At 28.0% G+C, this 21,068-nt stretch overlaps 4 protein-coding genes across 6 annotated transcripts; 2 read left to right on the forward strand and 2 right to left on the reverse strand.

The window, feature by feature from the left end:
• Window positions 1-1,704: 1,704 nt before the first annotated feature.
• On the reverse strand, window positions 1,705-6,965 carry uex (metal transporter uex). Its single transcript, XM_017909599.1, has 14 exons — window positions 6,504-6,965; window positions 5,645-5,936; window positions 5,426-5,575; window positions 5,201-5,356; window positions 4,920-5,108; window positions 4,637-4,810; window positions 3,950-4,121; window positions 3,649-3,840; window positions 3,402-3,548; window positions 3,176-3,313; window positions 2,806-3,078; window positions 2,493-2,728; window positions 2,158-2,415; window positions 1,705-2,047 (listed from the first exon to the last, which is right to left on the reverse strand). Exons 1-14 carry the CDS (start codon window positions 6,956-6,958, stop codon window positions 1,895-1,897), a joined length of 2,985 nt encoding a protein of 994 aa, XP_017765088.1. The 5' UTR covers window positions 6,959-6,965; the 3' UTR covers window positions 1,705-1,894.
• Window positions 6,966-7,776: 811 nt separating this feature from the next.
• LOC108554324 (uncharacterized) lies at window positions 7,777-9,146 on the forward strand (the record flags this gene model as incomplete). Its single annotated transcript, XM_017909538.1, has 5 exons — window positions 7,777-7,968; window positions 8,062-8,119; window positions 8,196-8,661; window positions 8,749-8,916; window positions 9,008-9,146. Coding segments are annotated over 5 exons (1,023 nt in total), but the record flags the coding sequence as incomplete, so codon positions are not given.
• Window positions 9,147-10,099: 953 nt separating this feature from the next.
• On the reverse strand, window positions 10,100-11,679 carry Smyd5 (SET and MYND domain containing, class 5). Its single transcript, XM_017909576.1, has 5 exons — window positions 11,600-11,679; window positions 11,135-11,427; window positions 10,755-11,070; window positions 10,504-10,681; window positions 10,100-10,425 (listed from the first exon to the last, which is right to left on the reverse strand). Exons 1-5 carry the CDS (start codon window positions 11,642-11,644, stop codon window positions 10,100-10,102), a joined length of 1,158 nt encoding a protein of 385 aa, XP_017765065.1. The 5' UTR covers window positions 11,645-11,679.
• Window positions 11,680-11,935: 256 nt separating this feature from the next.
• Window positions 11,936-20,696, forward strand: hfp (Poly(U)-binding-splicing factor hfp). Of its 3 annotated transcripts, none has more exons than XM_017909612.1 (11): window positions 11,936-12,064; window positions 12,603-12,657; window positions 13,727-13,790; window positions 14,711-14,776; window positions 15,172-15,332; window positions 16,989-17,035; window positions 18,434-18,647; window positions 19,146-19,632; window positions 19,717-19,928; window positions 20,001-20,394; window positions 20,465-20,696. In XM_017909612.1, exons 1-11 carry the CDS (start codon window positions 12,048-12,050, stop codon window positions 20,572-20,574), a joined length of 1,827 nt encoding a protein of 608 aa, XP_017765101.1. In that variant the 5' UTR covers window positions 11,936-12,047; the 3' UTR covers window positions 20,575-20,696. The 3 variants fall into 3 exon arrangements, with proteins under 3 accessions (XP_017765101.1, XP_017765100.1, XP_017765102.1); XM_017909611.1 differs by lacking the exon at window positions 16,989-17,035 and adding an exon at window positions 17,868-17,926; XM_017909613.1 differs by lacking the exons at window positions 13,727-13,790; window positions 16,989-17,035 and adding an exon at window positions 17,868-17,926 and having other exon boundaries at window positions 20,465-20,574.
• Window positions 20,697-21,068: the final 372 nt, after the last annotated feature.

The following is a 21,068-nucleotide window of genomic DNA, read 5'->3' on the forward strand; positions in this document are numbered from 1 at the left end:
ATACATACATATAAACTCCAATATTTCATAATCAAAAATTATATTATCATACAGTTTTCAAATAGTTAATATCTATAAATAATAGTAATATTTTAAATGATTTTATGTATTTTTAGGAATTGTTTAAAATAAGTATTGAAACAACATATATCATTTAAAAAATATGGCAGTAATAATCTATCTATCTATTAGATTTTAAAAAGAAATAATAAGTTGTATAATTTTATGACAGACTTGTTTGTATTTCTTAAATCCACGTACACTAATTGAATTTCTTTTTCATGAAGAAAACCAATAATAAGTTCTTTTTATAGTACTTGGTTACTATGTAGGTTTAACGATTTATTACATAATTATTATTTTGTTAGAGGCGCTTTGAAATCCACAAAAATTTCTATTTATAAAATATTATTTCAAACTATTGATCTATTTGTAACATAAGATATGTACAAAAGGTGAACATCAAATCATATTTAGGTAATTGTTTTGTATAATAATAAAAAAATTAAAAATTAAAAAAAAAAAAAAAAAAAAGATAAAATATCGAACTTTTTTAAATTCACTATTCCTCTACAAGGATTGTACCGTTATGTTATCACTTATATTTCTTTCTCTTACTTTCTTTTTTTCACAAACACGTATTATATAACATATTCTATAACATTCATGTTATACACATGTTACAAATGAATAAAAATAAAAATAAAAATAAAAATGTGAATTTCTATTTCAAACTGAAAGTTACATTAGTTGCATTTTATGATAGTAAACAAATTTAAATGAATAATGACTTGAATTTAATATAGAAATTATATCCATTTCCTACCAAAATGTATTTTGTTAAACATGATTAAACACAGTTTATAAATCTTATAAGGCACTGAATAAAAATACATAGTATTTTTATACCGAGAATTTCATAATTCATTACAAATAGGAACAAATTGTCCCTTCTATTTACACTATTCACACTTGTACAAGGAATATGATTTAACGAATACAAGATAATTGAAGAAAAAAATATAGTTTTAAAGACCCTTGAACGTTTAAAGAATATGTTGGATTATATGTTCAGATGTTCTTTTAACTTTTCATCATAGCGCGTTCTTAGTCGCCCATGAGTGAAGTTTCCCAATCTAATAGTGTTAGAAATTTAAAAAATCTAATTATAGTTTACATTTTTTTGTTACTACAGTATCTACATAACATTACACAACTGCAGTGATATTTTGTATGTTATTTTGTTTTGACTGTTTTTCGTTTTGTAAGATATAAGCATAACAACGAGAACTATTCATGTAATCATTAAGAAATGTCATGTAAATGTGTATTTCATGGACACGAAAGAAATGCACATTTCATAAGTGTTATTTTTATGAGAAAATGCATGGTAAAGTGATATTTACAAATGTTCAAGAATTGTTAAAAAATATTTATCACAAAAATTGTGCATTTTGTGATAAATAATAGAAAATGAAATTTCTTATAATAATAATAATAATAGACGACTTTTATTAAGTGTTCCGCTCCTTTAAAATACGAAACATAGAAAAAAAGAAAAGAAAATATCGATTGAAAGTGTATTTAAATTTTAATTACGTATTAAGCTATTTACGTAGAGTGTATATGAGTATCTGAAATTTTGGCAACTTTCCCTGAGCGTACTAACTTATAGAACTAAAATATATATCGTACATGGTTTCTGAAATCTTTAAAACTTAAAATACACAAGATCAACTATTAATTTGTTTTGTTATAAATATTTAAGTAATTTGTTAAGTACCTAATGCCATGATAGCATTGTATGTCATAGAGGTTTTTCCTGCTCTTCGTAGTTTAATACCTGCATAGTTAATGTCGACTCGTTTAAATATCGTCGACTATTCTCCGAACGTTAAGAATCTTCTTGCTTAGGCAGAAGATTCGTTCTTTCTTCATCTTCGATTAACTTCTTTGCTGATATTGCTCTGTTTATTTCTTGACGAGCAAGAATCTCGGTATTTAATTCTAATTTAGGTTGTGCTTGACCAGGACTGGTTATCATCATCTAAAATATATTATTCACGAAGTAATTACTTTCTAATCCAAATCATAACTTTTTACATTTCGTAATACAGAAATAATAAAATCATAATAATAAAAAAAAGCAACCTTTACTGGTGAATTTTTGAGTTTCCCATTATGATCACTATATGATGAGATGAATTTTGAATGTGTAACTGGACTAGCGCTGACTGGAGCAGGTGAAGTTGGAGCGGTTGCGCTATGAAGAGGAGATTGCACACCATCTTTCTCTTTTTCTATCTCTTTTTCTTTTTCTTTTTCTTTTTCCTTTTTATTTTCCTTTTCTTTGTCGATGGGCAATATTGGAGATTCAGGCATACTACGATCGTCTTCATCCAACGAATGTAATAACTAAGGATTATAAAATTATAAGATAAAAAATTTTATCATTATAATCAATAATATTATCCATATTTTATGCAATTCACCTTTTCTACTTCGTCGTCAAATTGTTCCTGACCAGGTAACGAATCTTTTTGACTTCTTTCTAAAAGTGTAGCACGTTTTGCAGCCAAATATAGCGATCTTTTAACTTTTACATAAAACACTTCTGATACTGCTCGTACTGTATAATCGGGAACGAATGTATACCGTAACATAGAATCTAAATTAATCGATTGTATGCTTCCCACTGTTTGAGGATTTGTATTGGTAGGCGACTCGGCTAAAAAGTTTTATATATAACTATATAAAATACACTGAATATACTAAACACATAAGTGAACTTAACATAAATGTTACCAATTCCAACATTGACAGTAAGTGCTTGAGAACCAAAGCAAGTAAAAGGACCACTTTCAAACATCATATTCTCTTTTCCAACGGTAACTTCCACTCGACCTTCCAAGATTAAAACGAAATAGTCAACTGCCTTTCCTTGTTGATAAATTACCGCTCCTGGATCATTTCTTGCTTTTTCCCGCGATTTCACTTTGATATGATAAATTATATCTTGTTTAAGTAAACGACGCAAAATAGTTTCTGATATTGTATCGGGCTTAAAAGCATCTACAGCTGTGGATTACATATTAGACTCAGATACATTTTAACAACACTACAAAAAGTTTTATATAAATTTCATATTTTCGTAAATCAAAATATTTCTTCCTACTTGTAGACAAGTACTGAAACATGGCCAATGTTAATTGTGGTGATATATGAATTCGTTGATTTTCTTTTTTCTCTGCAAATACAGTAAAATCTTGTATTTTATGTCTAGCTTGTCTTCTGCGTTTAGTTTTATTATCCGCTGTAAAAATAAAATAAAAAAAATATGATTACAATTATTTATGTTCAAATACGTACAAAATGTTGGATTTGTCATAAAGATAACTTACTAAAAACATCAGTTTCATCCATAATTTCAGCTTGAATCAGTTCTTCTATAACATCCTCTAGTGTAACCAATCCTATTACTTCATAGAATGGATCACCTTCACCTTCGTTATTAACCCTTTGAACAAATGCCATGTGACCTTTATTACCTAAAATAAATGTAGGTTTCTATCATATATGTATATTTTGATTTTTTAACAAAAGAAACTAAACGGGCCAATGATTTAAATTAATTTGAAAATTGTAAACCTTCTTTAAATTGTTTAAACATAATGTCTAGCGTAACGTCTTCAAAAATAAAGTTGCATGGATTTTGATAAAATTGACATAAAGTTTTTAATGGCATATTATCATCTGGATCAACAAATGCGAGATCTTTAATATAAAGCATTGTCACAATATTTATCCTTGAACCTTCATATACTGGTATACGAGAAAAACCTAAAATGTGGAGATAATAAAGATAAATAATATAAATTATATATATTGATTATTTTTATTTTATTTATTTCATTTGTAAAATTATGAATAATGTAAGTAAAGTATAAACCTGATTTCATAATTTCTGACACTGTTTCAAAATCTAAAACTGCATTATAATCCAACATATATACATCTTCAATTTTTGTCATTACATCTGCAACAGTTTTCTTCGGTAATTCTAATGCTCCAGCAATAATGTTCACCTCATCTTTTTCTAAATCATTATATCCTGTTGTCACCTACAAATAATAACATATAGTTATAATTTTACATGTTGATATAAAATTTTTGATAATGTTATTAGATTATATGAAGAGAGTATATGATAAAAAATTAATGGACATTAATTATATAAGTAATTTCTCTTTGTACTATATATGTATGTCTGACGCGTGTACATGCATGAATAAGTATATTTTGTAAAAATATGTTTTGAAGATAAATTCAATTTAAGTTAGCACAGTATAAATGTGTAAAGTTATCTTAAATTTCACAATGATAAGTAATCTAACTTATACTTTGAAAGATGTAAAAACTTCAAGCAGACGTCAGTAGATCTATATCTTACCTTCATATGATTGAATTTAGATGTTAGTATAATTATCTGCCCTATCCATACTCATTCTGATAAGATTCATAACAGTAAAACATTTGAAAATGTATTTGATAATATATACTTCAAATTGCAAACAAAAATGAATAATATTAAGAATATAGAAAATGTAAAATATTATCATTACTTTGTTTCTCATACCTTCACAAGTTCCTTTAACCGTTCACGATTATACACATTGCCAATTTCTTCTCCAAGAAGAACATCCAAAAGTTTACTAATAGGATAGCTCAATGGAAATGTTATTATCATAGTTAACTTTGTAATATAAATAGTTTTTGCTCCAATACACAATCCATGTCTACTGCAAATAGCCTGAAGATATAAAATAATTCTTCTTTAATCAAATTATTTATAAATCAATAAATTGTAATTTTACTTGATATCTGTAGTCTATATATGTATAATTTTTAAATATACTTACTTGTGGTGAAATTTCACCAAAAATTACAATAGCTAGTGTAGAACAAATAACAGCAACTAATCCAGAAGTTAAGTCATCTAACAGAATAGTAAAGATTGAATTCACCAAAACATTTGAGAATAAAATTGAACATAACAAATAATTCCCATGATTTCTCACTGGTTGTATTGTTCTTGCATATTGTTTTTCCTTTAATGCATAAATTATTAAACAATTACTAAATTCTCATAAAATTACATATATTCAAGTAGATCTATCTAGTAATATAGAATCCAAGATACCTTTTCTGTTCCTGTATTACAAAGTATCTTCAACTCTGTTCTATCCATTGCCATTAATCCCAAATTTAAACCGGAGAATAAAGCAGAAAAAGTAAGACACATGAGAATAATTACAATACTAAGCCAAAGTGGTAAAAATTTTTCATATGTATATATCTGTAAATAAATTTTTGTTATATATTAACTTCCAATGATATTTTGTTTTTATTATGTTTTATTACACACAGTATTCCAAGATTCTATGCCTTGATGTTTAAAAAGTAAAAGGTTTGGACCTTCCTCTCCATAGAATGGTTGTTTTACACATATGTAAAAAGGTGAACCAAGGGGTAATACTACATCAATAGTTGCAGTATTATTTTGTACATTTTTTACCTATATTAATCATATGTTTAAAAAATGATTTATAATATAAATTTTAATAAGTAAACTAGAGTTACTTACAAGAAATTCATTACTTTTAATTTTATCACAAATAGTACCCCTCTTGGCTGGTTCATCAGTGAAAGTAATCAAAGTATCTTCTGTGAAACCAAAACCAAATAATCTTATAACTGCTTTGCTCCCTGCAAGTATTTCTGGAATACCATCTTCTCTGTAACTAGGATCCTTTTCTGATGTCTCTATTCTCAAACCCTCAATATACACATCTGTATGGATTTGCTGAGTCAATAGATTTTTGGGGTCATCAGTGACAGTGGCTGATAAATTAGCACGGCGCATACGAAAATATTTTCTGAGAATAATTGATACAAAAAATAGATTAAATTAATATTTCTTAAAAAAAAAAAGGAAAAAAAAAATTAAAAATTATTAGAATTAATTAAAAGAAACTCCATGAATTATTTAAAAATTTATTTAACAAGAAATTGTGCAGTAAGATTAATGTTTGTAAACAAAATAAGAAACAAACTAAATTACAGAATTATAAGTTTAACATACCTAATATATAAGCAAAAAGATACAGAGAAGATAAAATTAAATAAATTTATTTCAATTGGATCTCTAACTAATCAATTAATTAAAATTAATAATATAAAAATTATTATTCAGAATAATATTATTCAGACACAAAATTGTACATGAAATTAAATTAAAACGCTTTTTTATGACATTATATTGTAATAAAAAAATTGTATTTATATATTAATTATAATAAGGTCCTTGAGGTCGATAATATCGGGATTTTCATCTTCTTAAAAAATGGTGTCGTGTCATAGGATAAATATCTATTATTTATAAGGAAATAGAATTTACTGTAATGATGCTCGGATAAAGACAAGTTATCTAATATTCAACTTACTCTGACTGTGTTGGAAACTTGATAGTAAAATTACTTCCAAGATTGGTCCATGTTTCACCGAATCTGCCGACGATTTTTTTACAGAAATAGATCGTGGTAACCTTAAAATTAGGAACTTGAATAAACTTATATATCGCACGACTGCCATTCGGTGAAATCCAAACTGCACTTAATTTGTTTTCTGAATCGCAATTGTCAAATGTACGTGACCAGCGTAATGAAACGTTATTCTCGAGGCCGGTGCCAAGAACTTCGATTAAGAAACCTGAGCTAGTAGACACATTCTCTGGTATATAAGATTGTTTCCTAATTAAAACATCCACTGATTTAACACTTAAATTATCAGATAGTTTCACTTTTGTAAATGCATCAATACTTATTAAGTTGGATATTACAAAAACAAGTAATAAAAGAGCTGCCGGTGTGCTTGAGTAGACAACATGTTGCGCCATCATGCGACAAGTGCACCGTGACAACTTCGTACAATCGTCAGATAGTACTGCATTTATAATCTCACATTTTCGTATTACGCTTGCGTATTATCACAGATAAACTACAACATAGATATAACATCTCATTGGATTTAATGTTGTACAAATCGAAATATAGATTTTGAGAAGTTAAAAGTTTTTTACTCTTTCTACAAAATATAATTTACGATATATAAATTAACTACTGAAATAATATCTATAAAAAAAAATAACATTGTATACTTAGTTATTAATAGCCATTGGACCATTTATGTTTTCGCATTTTTTATTAATAATAAAATATATAATAAAATAAAATTATAACTAAATTTATAGATTTATAAAAAATTTGTTTATTGAAGTCTAATAGATCTTTACATAATATTTTCTTTGATGAGAATTGTGATAACTGATAATGTTTTTTCAAAAATGTATTTTGAAAAGCGATATCATACGAAAATTACATGCTGCTTATTTAAATTTTGTCAATGGCAAAAAACTGCATTAAATGTTAAAGCTATGTTACATTTCGTTTATGGTTTTATCATAGAATTCAATTGGATTTAGGCGGGAAATAGTAGGCTGTTTTATGCACGAGTGTAACATTTGCTAATATATTGTAAATTTTAGCGTTACAACAATCTTTTATTTGTCATTGCAGTTTGTTTTATTTTTATTTCACATTATGCCAATCGGTTAGTATTCTTCAACAAATTAAAATTACAAAATATCATTTATAACTTAAAGCAGTTGTATTGAAATACTAATGAAATAAAATTGCATTAATAATTTTCTTCTGACTTTCAGCAACACTTGAATCTGTGCAACAAAAAATAATTAATATTATTAAAAGATTCAAATTTGAAGATTTAGAATTATCAGTAATGCCAATTTTCCCAGAAACATCATGGGCTAATATAAGATCTAATTTAGTTAAATATAATGAAAAGTTTTCATCATCTAATGTAGCCCAACTTATTAAAATAGCTATAACTGTAAGTGTTCTGCATAGATATATTATAATTTTATTACTTTTATTCATTTTTATGTATAATATATACGTGTATGTTTTATTTTCTCTATATAAGGAAGAAAAACTTGGACACAAAATTTTAAGAGATCGTTTTTTAACATTGCAATTAATTGGTAATATAGACATCAAGTGGCCACTTATACCATATTATTTACATTATAAATTAATAATGAAATTCATATTTTTCAGATATAAGTTGGCATAGTAATAGAAGAATGTGGTATGGTTACATATTGATAGGTTCTAATAAATCTGCGAGTTATCTTACGAATAAAGAGTTTCAAAAAAATATGCAAGGTTATTTTGATTCAATGCATATGAAAATTAATGTAAAAATAAATACACATCACGGTATTATATATGTCTCTTTAATAAAAAAAAGAGATAAAAGAAATAAAGTGCGAACTGAAGTTCCACACTTTTTTGCTTTATTTATAGGCCAAAAATATTTCTTTTCTACTAATAAAAATGTTTCATTTAATATTTTGGATGGAATAGCGAAAAGTTTAGGTTTTGAAGGCTCTAAAAGATTTAAATTAATGGGTAAAGATATTAAATCATTAAGTGAATTGTGTTGGAGGAAAAAAGAAGGAACAATAAATTATAAGAATATTAATAAAAATTTAGTATTCAAAGATGGTGCTCCTGATAGAAAGTAATGCTTTTTTTCAATTTTAGATGGAGTAAAATTTATGAATTTTATAAAAATAATGTCATATTACATATTTTATACATTCTATAGGGAAACAGGTATAAGTTTTACTCAGCAAAAACAACGGAGAAGATATGCTGAAAAATGTTTTGGCGATAATCCTCCGACATTAGAAGTACTTGTTATAAACCGACCTGGTATATCTTTGTCACAAAAAGATGTAACAATAAAATTACCAAATGAAAATATACATGTAACGTAAGTTTTGTTTAAATAAAATTATAGTATGATGTAATGCTGTGTAATTTTAATGAAATTTTAATGTTGTATGCATTTCAATGTGTTTCAGATGGGAATTTCGCAGTCGTAACATTGCCACATGTTTAACAAAATTAATAGAACGACGTATACTTAATCCACCTGTACCTTATTACATATCAAATCTAATGATGTTAGGGAAAAATGAATTTACACTTCAAAATAATTGATAATTAATATTTAAATGACACGTAACACTAATATAAAATTAATGCAGGTAAAGCTTGCTCATTATTTTAATAGTTATGTAATTATTTAAATTCTGAAAGACAAAGTAATAAGAATTATTACCATGTTATGTAAAGTCATCATTTTTAAACTATTAATTTAGAATTTGTGCAATTGAGTTCAAATTAAATATATTTTTAAATAATTATTGCATATAATTCAATGTAATTTTAAGTTAATTAAAAATAAAGAAGCAAGATATATTTTCTTTTAAATCATTTTATAGCAATTAATAAGATAAAAAAAGTTTATAATAATATAATATGCAATATATTCCATGAGAAGTGAAATGTTATTTAAAAGACAATAAAAAGGTATTTAAAACCTATATAAAACAATATTCTAATTATATTTATAATATGTATATGTATGTATATATGTACAATGTATAACAATGTTGCAATAGAACATTTTTATATAAAATTTACTTGACACTTTATCATATCATAATGATTTATAAATAACATATTATATCTATGTATAAATATGATACATACCTTAAGCAGATATTACAGAAATAAAACATTGATCTTATTATTATAAAGTATTAATATACAAAACCATTGACACCAATTGTGTTGGATATAAAATAGTCATATTAATAAACATAATTGTTTCCTATGACAATATTGCTACGAGTCTGTAACAATATATTAATTCTATCAGCTCTAGGAAGTAAGATATTTAAAAGGAGATGAAAGCAAAGCATTATATTTGTAAATAGCACTGAATTACATGTTATAAGTTTATATATAACTTGCAATATCTTAACTTAATAATAAAATTACATTACATATAGTATAAATACAGGTAAATCGTATAATGTATACATTGTAACATACATGAATATTATAAAATTTATTTATATGTATATATACTATAAAAATTCACATTTTCAACTGGACATGTCATCATCTATTTCATCTTCTGATGTTAAATCTGGATCATTAGCTTGTGATACGCACTTGTTACAATAGCAGTGGAACAAATATAAAGAACTTAAAGCTTTCTGTCGAGAATGTCTACTTCTTTCTAAACAACATTCATCAAGATAGTTTATACATATTTCCTCTTCAGGATGAATATCACGTATAGCTTTTAAAACCAATACATTGTTTGAGTAAGGAAATTCTACAATTGCATTTGGTACACAACTATGATTTACAGATGACTGCAGAACATAAAGGCCTGAACCTTCATTGTTTAGAAAAAATGCCACTGCTAAAAAGGATAAAATTTGTGATAAAGTAAAATGTATGTAATTACAAATTATAAACCCAATTTTTATATTAAAATTACCATCTTCCATATCATAATAAATTCGATCTATTAATTTGTCAATATGAATTCTTTCGTCTCTTGGTAATTCCAAAGCAGATACATTTTTAACCCAACGACTAAATGCACTAGTTCCAATTCCTTGACCATTTGTACCTACTAATGCTAAGAGACTTTTAAATCCTTCTGGTGTGAACCACTATAAATTGAAACTTAAATAATTTATTTTATATTATATTTTTTAAAAAAACATTTATATTTGAGTTACATACATGTTCTGTAAATTCTGTATTTACAGCTTTCTGCATCATTTGTCTGAGTACATCAATTTGACCAATAAATCTTTCTCCTAATAGTTTATGTGCAATTTCATGTCTATCATTCACTGTACGATGACAAAATTGTGAAAAAGTTGAAAGGATATTTTCTTTATTACTGGCTTGATTAACAAGAGCTACCATTTTCACTAATAACATTACTGTTGCTGATTCTGGTGGATAATGCATTTGCTTCCATGTTTCATTTAATTGCACCAACGGATGAGATTCATCTTTTTCTCTTGATTGTAGACATATTGTACTATGATATCTGAAATTTTCATATGACACATAATTACATTCTCTTTATTATATTTGTATAATTGCAATATTACCTCAAATAAGCTTCATTCTGACATTCAACACTACAATATTTTGTACCACATTCAGGACATTCTGTAATTAAATCTTTCTTTGTTTCGCAGCATTCTGAATGAGGTAAAATAATTGCTGAATTTTCAGTTAATCTGCGTACATTTTCCTCAGCAGTCTCTAAAGGTTTTAAACAATTGTCACAAGCTAAATATCCATAGTCTAAATTCCATGCAAATTGACAACAAATTATAGGTTTTTCTTCCAAGATTGTATCTCCATCTTTAAATGAACGAACAGCAATAAGACCTTTACCCTGCAATACATTTATAATTATTTTGTTTCTATATTTAATATTAAAATATTTAAACTTGTCATTAATATGTGAATACAAAAGAAAGTTCCATGTGTCAAGTAAATAACTAAATATATTTAAAAATTTATAAATTTTAATATAAAATAATAATGAATTATATAATTGTTTGTACCTTTTCGTTATTAATTAATCTGATCTGAAAGTCATTGGAACTCATTGTAATTGATTTTATAACAAAGAATTACATTAATTTTTAACCTTTAAACTCACGTCTGTAATTGTCACAATTATACTACATTAGTCATATCATGACTAGTAAAAGAATTTAGAACCAAAAGAGAAAGTTATTTTTAATGGTGAAAAATATACAACAAAGTTATTTAAATAGAATTGCATTTTTGTTTAAATGTTAATGCTAGTATATCTACATTACTCATTGAAGTTATTATTATACAATTTAATATAAAATTATAGTTGACTTACGTAGTATTTATAACACTTCCGTAAAGGCAAGCTTCAGATCATTTTGTATGTAACTTACTTGTTCCAAATCTATTGAAATTTACTTAGTAAAATACATCTAAAAGAAGTGAATCCTATTGTATCACACGGCATAATGAATGGAGCAATGGCTATGGTAAGTTAATTACTACCATTAATTCCATAAAAAGTCTCGAAATGATAGAAGTAGCAAATCTTTTGGATCATGATGGCGGTTGCAGAATGCTTATAACGTACTTATGATTAATAAACTTAAATTATTCAATAAAATATATAGTAGTAATATATATTTATAATATTTTACTAACATATTGTTGTTAATAATTGATTCTGTAATATTGATACTATAAATAAAATTATTAACTTTCTCTTTTAACTTTTATTTCTAAACTATATTACTTTAATGTAAAATTTGTAAGTGGTTACTTTTCCATTTATGTTTTTATTTAAATTTCTTTCCACAAAACTTTAAAATATGATTTTTCCATTATAAAAGACATTGTAATATAATTGTTTCAAATTATAATACAATGCATAAATTAAAATCATTAAAGTTAATGAAAATAATCAAAATGTATCAGTAAGTAAAGCACTATAGAACTATTTCTTTAATAAATAATTAGTTATTATTTCTTTTTGTTATATAATCTCATAAATATTTTATATGTTTTTAGGCACCATCATCCCAGAATAATATGGAACCTCCAAACAAGAAACCTAGAGTTGAAGGTACATTGCTAATATTCCCAAATAGATGTATTTCCCTGATTTATACTAATAAACTATACAATTAAGCATACAACTGGAAAAGACGGTGAACACAGAAGCAACAGCAAGCATAATATATTTCTAAGCAAAGGAAATGATGAAGAAAAACATATATTATTTACTTAGGACAATCAGGTGCTAGCTTTCTATTAAAATGCTGGCAAGCTATAAGTGTTGAGTGGTCTATTGCAGTTTCAGAATATATTTTGGTAGGCTAGGGTGATAGGTGATCGTTGGCCCTCAATAAAACTAATGTATGGTTGTCCTTCTGTTCTGAGATGTTACAGCGGAGAGACAGTACAGAATCTGTGGCCTACGACTGAGCTGTGATCATGAGCGTGCGCCAAACAAAGAAAGAGAACGCTACATTCGTTGAACAGAACAAATCAGAGTTTTGCAAACTCCTACTGACACAGCATCTATTGTCGAGTACCATATATGATGCGTATTTTAGATAGGTCAGCATTTTAGGGTAATCTTATTTTGTCCTAATTATAAGCTTCTATTATCTATTTTATGTCAAAACAAAAAAGTAATTTGGGTATACTTTATCTAAAATATTATTTTTAAAAACGCTATTTAAAACATTAATTTTATGTATATTTTTTTTAGTTTAAATGTGTTCTTTTTTTATAACAAATAAACTGTTTAATTATATAAAATTAAATGTAAAGCAAAATAGAAGAGGCTTATAAATAGGAAATGCAATGGCGGTTATTTGTTTTAAGATATTCTCAAAGTTTATCATATTTATATCTGTATTATGTAAACATGAGGTAATTTGTTCTTTTATTAAAGAAGACGTGTTATAAGCAAATAAGAATGTTATTCATGTAGGGTGCACAACGCAAGGAAAGTATACTTTTCGAAAGGTCGATCATGTTAGATTCTTTTTTTTTTATTAATTAGGATCGCCATTGCTATACAGAACGTGTTAGGGTTAATTGCGTGGTAGGTTGGAAAAGGCAAACTGTAAGAAAATGGCGCAGAAAATGCACTGAGAGTATTCTCCTTTGCTTTGTGCTTACAGATTTGTGCGTCGCCTCAATCTCGGATAGTTTGCGCACAACCATCATTGCTCAGCCCAGAACACGGTTAGCCGTTAATCAAATGATCGAACAAAGCTAATAGTATTAATTCGGGAAACTGCAAAAGTCATAAAAGAGAGAAAGAAACGTTTCAACGTGTTCTGATTTCTGTTTCAGAGACTAGCAGACCAAATTGGTTATGATCATACGAAACCTAATCTAGTTATTGGTAGTCTTTTTTTGGGGCTGATAGTGTAAACAGTAATGAAATTTAAATGAAAATTGTTAATCAAATAATTGCAATGATTTCTCTTAAATTATAATATTGTTTTAGCACAATTTTGACGTTATTTCTCTTTCAAGATATAAAAGAATTTTTATTTTAATGGCGTGAAAGAAAAAGTGAATATATCTCTTTTAATATGTATTTACATATGCGAGTGTAATTGTGTATATACACTTACTTCATATACAAGGGTAACGTTATTGTTCTTGATTGTTTTAATTTCTTTGAACTTACAGTTTGGAGGACGGTTCTACTGCAGTGGGAATTGCTGTACGACATCATTACTTTTTCCGTCTCTTTTTAAGTCATTTCTTTCACTCTTTGTCCATATTAAAAATTTTGTAGAGATTTATAAAACTTGTGCTGATTAAAATTATACAGTATACTTGTTCAACAAATCTTAGATATCTTGAATTAAATATTAGTCATATGTATAATTCAAGTTCTGTTTAATTTTAACAAATAATAAGACTAAAAATTAAGAAATCAAATCTGTATAAAACTGTAAACTGTTTTAGTACCTCTATCATCGCAAAGTAAGGGAAAAAAAGAATTAAAAAAAAATGAAAACAAAAAGTAAAAGAATAGGAAGCAAATATAACTAATATTTTTTAAAAAGTTTATATGTGTGTGATGGTGGAAGTACTAAATGTAATAACTATTATGTTTCGTCTTTATCTAATGCAAACTTTTTTCGTAGGAAATGCGTCAGAGTTCTTGCCAGGCCCTATATATGATCTTAATCAGATTGGACAAGTTGTTGCTGGTATGTAAATATAAATTATTAAAATAATTGAAATAATTTAACACTGGAACTACCAATTTGTAATACGTATTTAAATATAATCTATACAGATAACAGTAATTAAAGTAGTATAAGGGAAAAAAGAAAGCTATATATTTTCATTTAATAGCTGTTAAAAGAGTTATTTTGTTTTGTTGGTAGCCATTTTAAGTTATTTTGCAGTGTAGTATCTGTACATGATGTATATAAAGTAATTGTGACAATTAAAATTTGTTGCTCCAATTGAAGTTATGTTGAGAGTGAATAATAATTTAGTGGACAAATAGCTGATAAGATCTGAAAGAATATTACTTTGTAAGTTATATTTCAATGAAATATGTTTTGTCTTACATAATATGATACTTGTGTTGTTACAGGACCTGGAGCTAAATATCTTACATTACCTGGCATTCTAGGTGCAGGTCTCCCAAAAATTACATCTGAACAACAGGATACAGTAAATAGAGCAAAAAAATATGCAATGGAACAAAGTATCAAAATGGTTCTAATGAAGCAGACTCTCGCGCATCAACAACAGGTAATTTTTAAACATAATGCTAACAAACTTTACTCGCCTAACATACATTTTATATTCCATTGTACATTCATAGATTACTACGCTTAAGAAATGTCTATTTATTCTTTGGTCACTGCTAACGTGTTTTTGTGTAAAAATGAGGGTGTTCTTCCGAAGAGCACATGTCTTGGCACTAAATTTTAGAAGGAAGTAGAGGGTGGGTAGACATTAAATGTAAAATATTAGTTTCGAGAAATGAATAGCATTTGAGATATTAATGACAAACTTTTGGCATTGTACATAGAAATCTGTCTATACAAACGTGGTTTAGAAAATTGTTCCCTCTATAGTAGCAACCATTGTCAAGTGTCGAATAGTCAATGATGCGTACTGATATCTATGCTTAGTTTATATAGCGTGTTCTACCTAAGGTTTACTCGTGTTTTTTTCGTACGTTGTATTGCCTAATCTTAAATAATAGATTTGAGTTAGGTTTGATTATATTTTTCGAAACGGGTTACAAGTATTCAAGTGTACTTGAAAAAAAGATGGGTAGATTTTTAGGTAGTGAGCCCTATAGAAACTGTCGCCAAATGTGAGTGCGCTTCATTCAATTTTATCAATTAATTAAATTAGGACGCGCTAGATTAGTATACCGGTCGTCGTGAGGTGGTCGGTCATACAAGTCCTATAACACTTTTTTTTTCCAGCCATCCATTGTATATGCTCACCATCGTGTGGTCATAGAAATATTATACAAGCTGCGATCTCTACAGCCACACGCGTTCGCACACACATACAGGCAGAGTTCAATGTAGTAATATCAACAATTTCTGCAAATATCTCGAAAACTAAAGTCAAACGGCAATAATTATTGTTCAAATAAAACTTGTTCAGAATTTCACCCTTTATAATATAATTAAAAATTAGTGACTTTGGTCCACTTACCGTGCGGTTTTCCAAATTTTGTTTTTTGCAAAAAAAGCAAATATACATTTTTAAGCCTCCTCGATCAATAATTTTTATCAATACTAGAATACAGCATTTTTTTCTTTTTTTTTTGTAGGGAGAGGGGGGGGGGATCAGAAAAAATAAATACATTTAGGGCAAAGCCACTAAGCTACAATCCTACTGAAAAAATAATTTAATAGTGTTGCTTGACACTTTTCAGCCAGATTTCTACAGTCGTCCATGGCATTCAAATGGTTAAATTTTTTTTATGCTATGTTTGTGGGCAAGAGATGCACGCAGGTCACATAAAAATTAAGAAATAACCAATTTTCATGTAGTTTGACTTATTTAATCGAATGTTGATTATTTATACGAATTATACGAATGCACAATGGAGTTAATGTATAATTATAAAGTGATACATTAAAATTAGGGGGTTCTTTTTTGTCTCAAAAAATATTATTTGTTAAAAGATGAATTTACATTTCTTCCTCTATTTAGCTCTTTGCCAGTACTATAACAAAAATTGAGAAAAATGTGTTTATAATATTTTAAACTAATGTTTGTCCTTGCAATTTAGCTCGCCCCGCCGAGTAATATTCAATTTTATTTTAAGTATATTAACCTGTGTTCGTTATGACGAGCGAGTAAAGTCAAAACATATAACAGAAATTAAAAACGAACACTGGAACCTAACTCTGATCGGTTGATTTTTTCTCCCCGCAGAAGAATAAGTTGGTCCTGCGGCAGCAAGTTTTATTGCTAATGTGCAGGTTAGTGTCAACCAAGTCAAGACAGAAACGATACGAAACCGCCTTACGATCAAACACTCCTAAACGTTTCCCTGAGTTACTACTGTAAGCGAAGGTTAGATATCTTAAGATAGTAGTCGGCGGGAGCAGAGCTGTACCAGCGCGAAGGAGGACAAGTTTTTGTGCATGAATCTTTGGACGATTTGAGAAAAATAATCTATATATACTTCTGAGCTCAACTATTCTATTTTTTTTTGTTGCAGAGGAGTTTTTCAATAATATTTTCATATTATACTGGTTTTTATTTTGAATATGATGTTAAAAATTGGAATTTTTCTGGTTTCATTTTGTTTATGTTATTTTATAATATAAAAAATATTATTTATGATGATTCCTTATTATGAGAGTGTAATTACTAATGACCTAAATACTGTTTTAATGTGGAATTTTGGATGTAGTATCCAAAGCTTGGTTAAAAGGAGAATTAACATTTTTAACACCATGTTCTACATATAATGTCAGTATAAAAATACGACTTGTTTGTTTTCAATTATCTATTACTATGAAATATGTTAAGATACTAGTTCATACAGGATAATTTTTAATATCTATATAAGTTTTATTAACTATCTTCAAATTCAGATATGATTTATTTAAAGATCGAAACATTTCAAGAAATTTATGTTAAATAAATGTCAAACAAAATTTTAAACTTTGTAATATTAAGATTAGAGTAGTTGGGCAACGAAGATGGAATGGTAAAAGAGCTTGGGGGATTTTTGAGATGAATGAGACATGGTGTATGTAAGGGGGAGGGATATCAATAGAAGGCCTATGGTCCTTTGTGTTACAGCAAATGGCTAGTCAACGGAATCAGGTGCAGAGACAGCAGGCTCTCGCCCTCATGTGCAGGTTTGTTTGTTCTTTGTCTTAGCCCTCCGAATTTCGTCCTGAATACTCGCCGTTTTAAATAGAAGAAAATTTTCAATCTTTATTCTGTATAGGCCAAAAATTTGTATTCGTTACTTAGATTGGGTTTTAACAAATTTAAATTATCTAGAATACTGTAGTTTCTCTTCATTATCGAGAAAAGTATTGAATTTAAATTTCTTTTAGAATTCTTTCACGTATTGGCAAATTAAAATATCTAATTTTTCTGTAATTTTATTACCGAATATTACCGAATTCCTTGGCTTTAATTAATATGCATAGTTGAAAAAAATTTTGATATAACTCTTCCTTTTATTATATATCATTATGGAAAAAAATTAGGAAACAACATTTTTTTTTGTCCATTTTTATTCAATTCTGGTAGGATACAGTAGTGAGTACATTGTAAAAGTAGGTACAACTGAACAGACAAGTTTTGGTTTAATATAACAAGGGGCGATCACCTGAAATAAAATTCCTGTATGACAGGGTATATGTGGGCAGCATCAGTTTTGAATTAAAAGAGGATACGATTAGGCAAGCTTTCTTGCCTTTTGGTCCTATAAAATCAATCAACATGTCTTGGGATCCAGTTACGCAGAAGCACAAAGGATTTGCATTCGTCGAATACGAGATACCTGAAGCAGCACAACTTGCTTTGGAACAAATGAATGGTGTCATGATTGGTGGACGTAACATCAAGGTAGCAGGACGTACCTATATAACGAATTTCCTGTCCCCCAGCAATCCTATCATCCCGCCGGAGGTCGGCAAATTTTTATTTAGTCTTATCCAATATGAAATTCCTTTGATTGAATTGCATTACACATATAAAATGCACTTCGGTCAAAAAAAAATCTTGTTATAAACTCTTAATGTCTTTCTTAGATTTTTACTATACATTTTTTCTAATGATATCACTTCTTGATATTTTAAAGAACATAACAATGAATTCTATTATTATTATTCCAGTTAAATATAGGAAAAATATATTCATATGAATATTGATACTTTTTGATTAGTGAAATATTAAAAAATTATACTAAAATAAAGAATATAATTCCTTGACCTAATCCTATTTTTATATATATTTTCGCTTTATAATTAAAATATTAATATTTGACAGATTCGTTACAAATATTTTTTTTTTTTTTTTTAAATAGTTGAAAGTATTAGTCATAAATTTGGGTGTTTCCTTCAGGTTGTGGGGCGTCCGTCGAATATGCCCCAGGCTCAATCCGTTATAGATGAAATTACTGAAGAGAGTAAACATTATAATCGAATTTACATCGCATCGATTCATCAAGATTTAACTGAGGATGATATTAAATCCGTATTTGAAGCATTTGGACCTATTACATATTGTAAATTGGCACAAGGAAGCTCGCCCCATCGACATAAAGGTTACGGTTTCATCGAATACGAAACAATGCAAGCTGCTTTGGAGGCTATCGCTTCAATGAATTTATTTGACTTGGGTGGACAGTATTTACGAGTAGGCAGAGCTATTACTCCACCAAATGCTCTTATGGGTCCACCAAGTGGAACTAGCATGATGCCTACTGCTGCAGCCGTTGCAGCGGCAGCTGCAACTGCAAAGATTCAAGCAATGGATGCGGTAGCTAGTAATGCAGTTGCGCTTGGTTTGACCAAACTTGGAGCAGCTGCTCCACCAATTTTAAATCAGGGTATGCGTTTAAAGAGTAATAGAAATTTCATATTAAGTTTTCTTTGAGGTTTTTGTGAATAATATATGAATCTTATGTACACAGCTTTACCTGGTATAGTAAGACCTACGATTGCCCCTGCTACAATGATGGCACCACCGACTATAGCAACAGTAACACCAGTTATACCTCCACCTGGTATAGCTATACCACAAACTTTAACTCGACCCCCTGCAATAATTCAACCTATACCTGGGCAGCCAGTTGTTATACCACCTCCAGCTGTTGTAGCACCTACAATAGTAGGAACCCCAGTTGTAAGTTTTTTATTTGTTATTCATTTTTACGCATTATAGTTAAGATACTTTAATTATTTAAAACATCACTAGATACCAGTTACAACAACAACAAATTCCGATATAATGAGACGAGCGCAAGAGCAAGCAGCGCATCAGAAACAACAGGAAGAATTGCAGAAGAAATTGCTGGAGGAAACAGAACCACAAACATTGCAGCAACAAGAAAATATGTCGATTAAAGGACAAAGTGCTCGTCATCTTGTTATGCAGAAACTTATGCGTAAAGTTGAATCCCGAGTTGTTATTTTACGAAATATGGTAGCTCCAGAAGATGTAGATGAAAGTTTACAAGAAGAAATTCAAGACGAATGTTCTAAATTTGGAGTTGTAGAAAGAGTTATTATTTATAATGAACGACAATCTGAAGATGATGAAGATGCAGAAGTTATTGTAAAAATTTTTGTTGAATTTTCTCAAATGAGTGGTGAGTTTAAAATACGTTTTTTCATTTTATCAATTATATAATTTATATTAATATTAAATGATTATTTCAGAGGCGGAGCGAGCAAGGGATTCTTTAAATGGTCGTTATTTCGGTGGACGATTAGTTAAAGGAGAACTATATGATCAAGCTTTATTTGATAATAGTGACTTTTCTGGTTGATTATAACATGCTTATTACCTACTGAATTCTGCCAGTTTCTTTTGAATGAAAGAATTTATACCTATTGTTGAGTGATGTTCTGTGTGTCAACATTGGGAGTACTACTTATAAAAATTGAATAATAGTCCATCCTCTGATTAGGAAGTTTAGGTTTTAATTTTTGCATATCTACACTTCTCTAGATTTGAAATTAGACGACACATCAGGACTATTAGCAGTATCTAATGGAATGATATTTTTTAAATTATTTTATTAATATATGAATTGAAAATACCTGTTAAATAGTTTTGCTCAATGAAATATTTGAGGTTGAATGATTATCATTATTATTATTACTTCTATATAAAACGGGTTTATTTAAATTTAGTATTGGTAGAGTTATTTTTGTTTAAAATGAAGGTTAATTGACAACTTATAGAAGGATATAAGTGTATATGCATAAAGATATAGAGTATTAATAAGTTGTTTTACTCATAGATTATATACAAACAATA

Source organism: Eufriesea mexicana, unplaced genomic scaffold (assembly GCF_001483705.2).
Source record: "Eufriesea mexicana isolate 0111107269 unplaced genomic scaffold, ASM148370v2 scaffold18737, whole genome shotgun sequence".
Classification (NCBI taxonomy): Eukaryota; Metazoa; Arthropoda; class Insecta; order Hymenoptera; family Apidae; genus Eufriesea; species Eufriesea mexicana.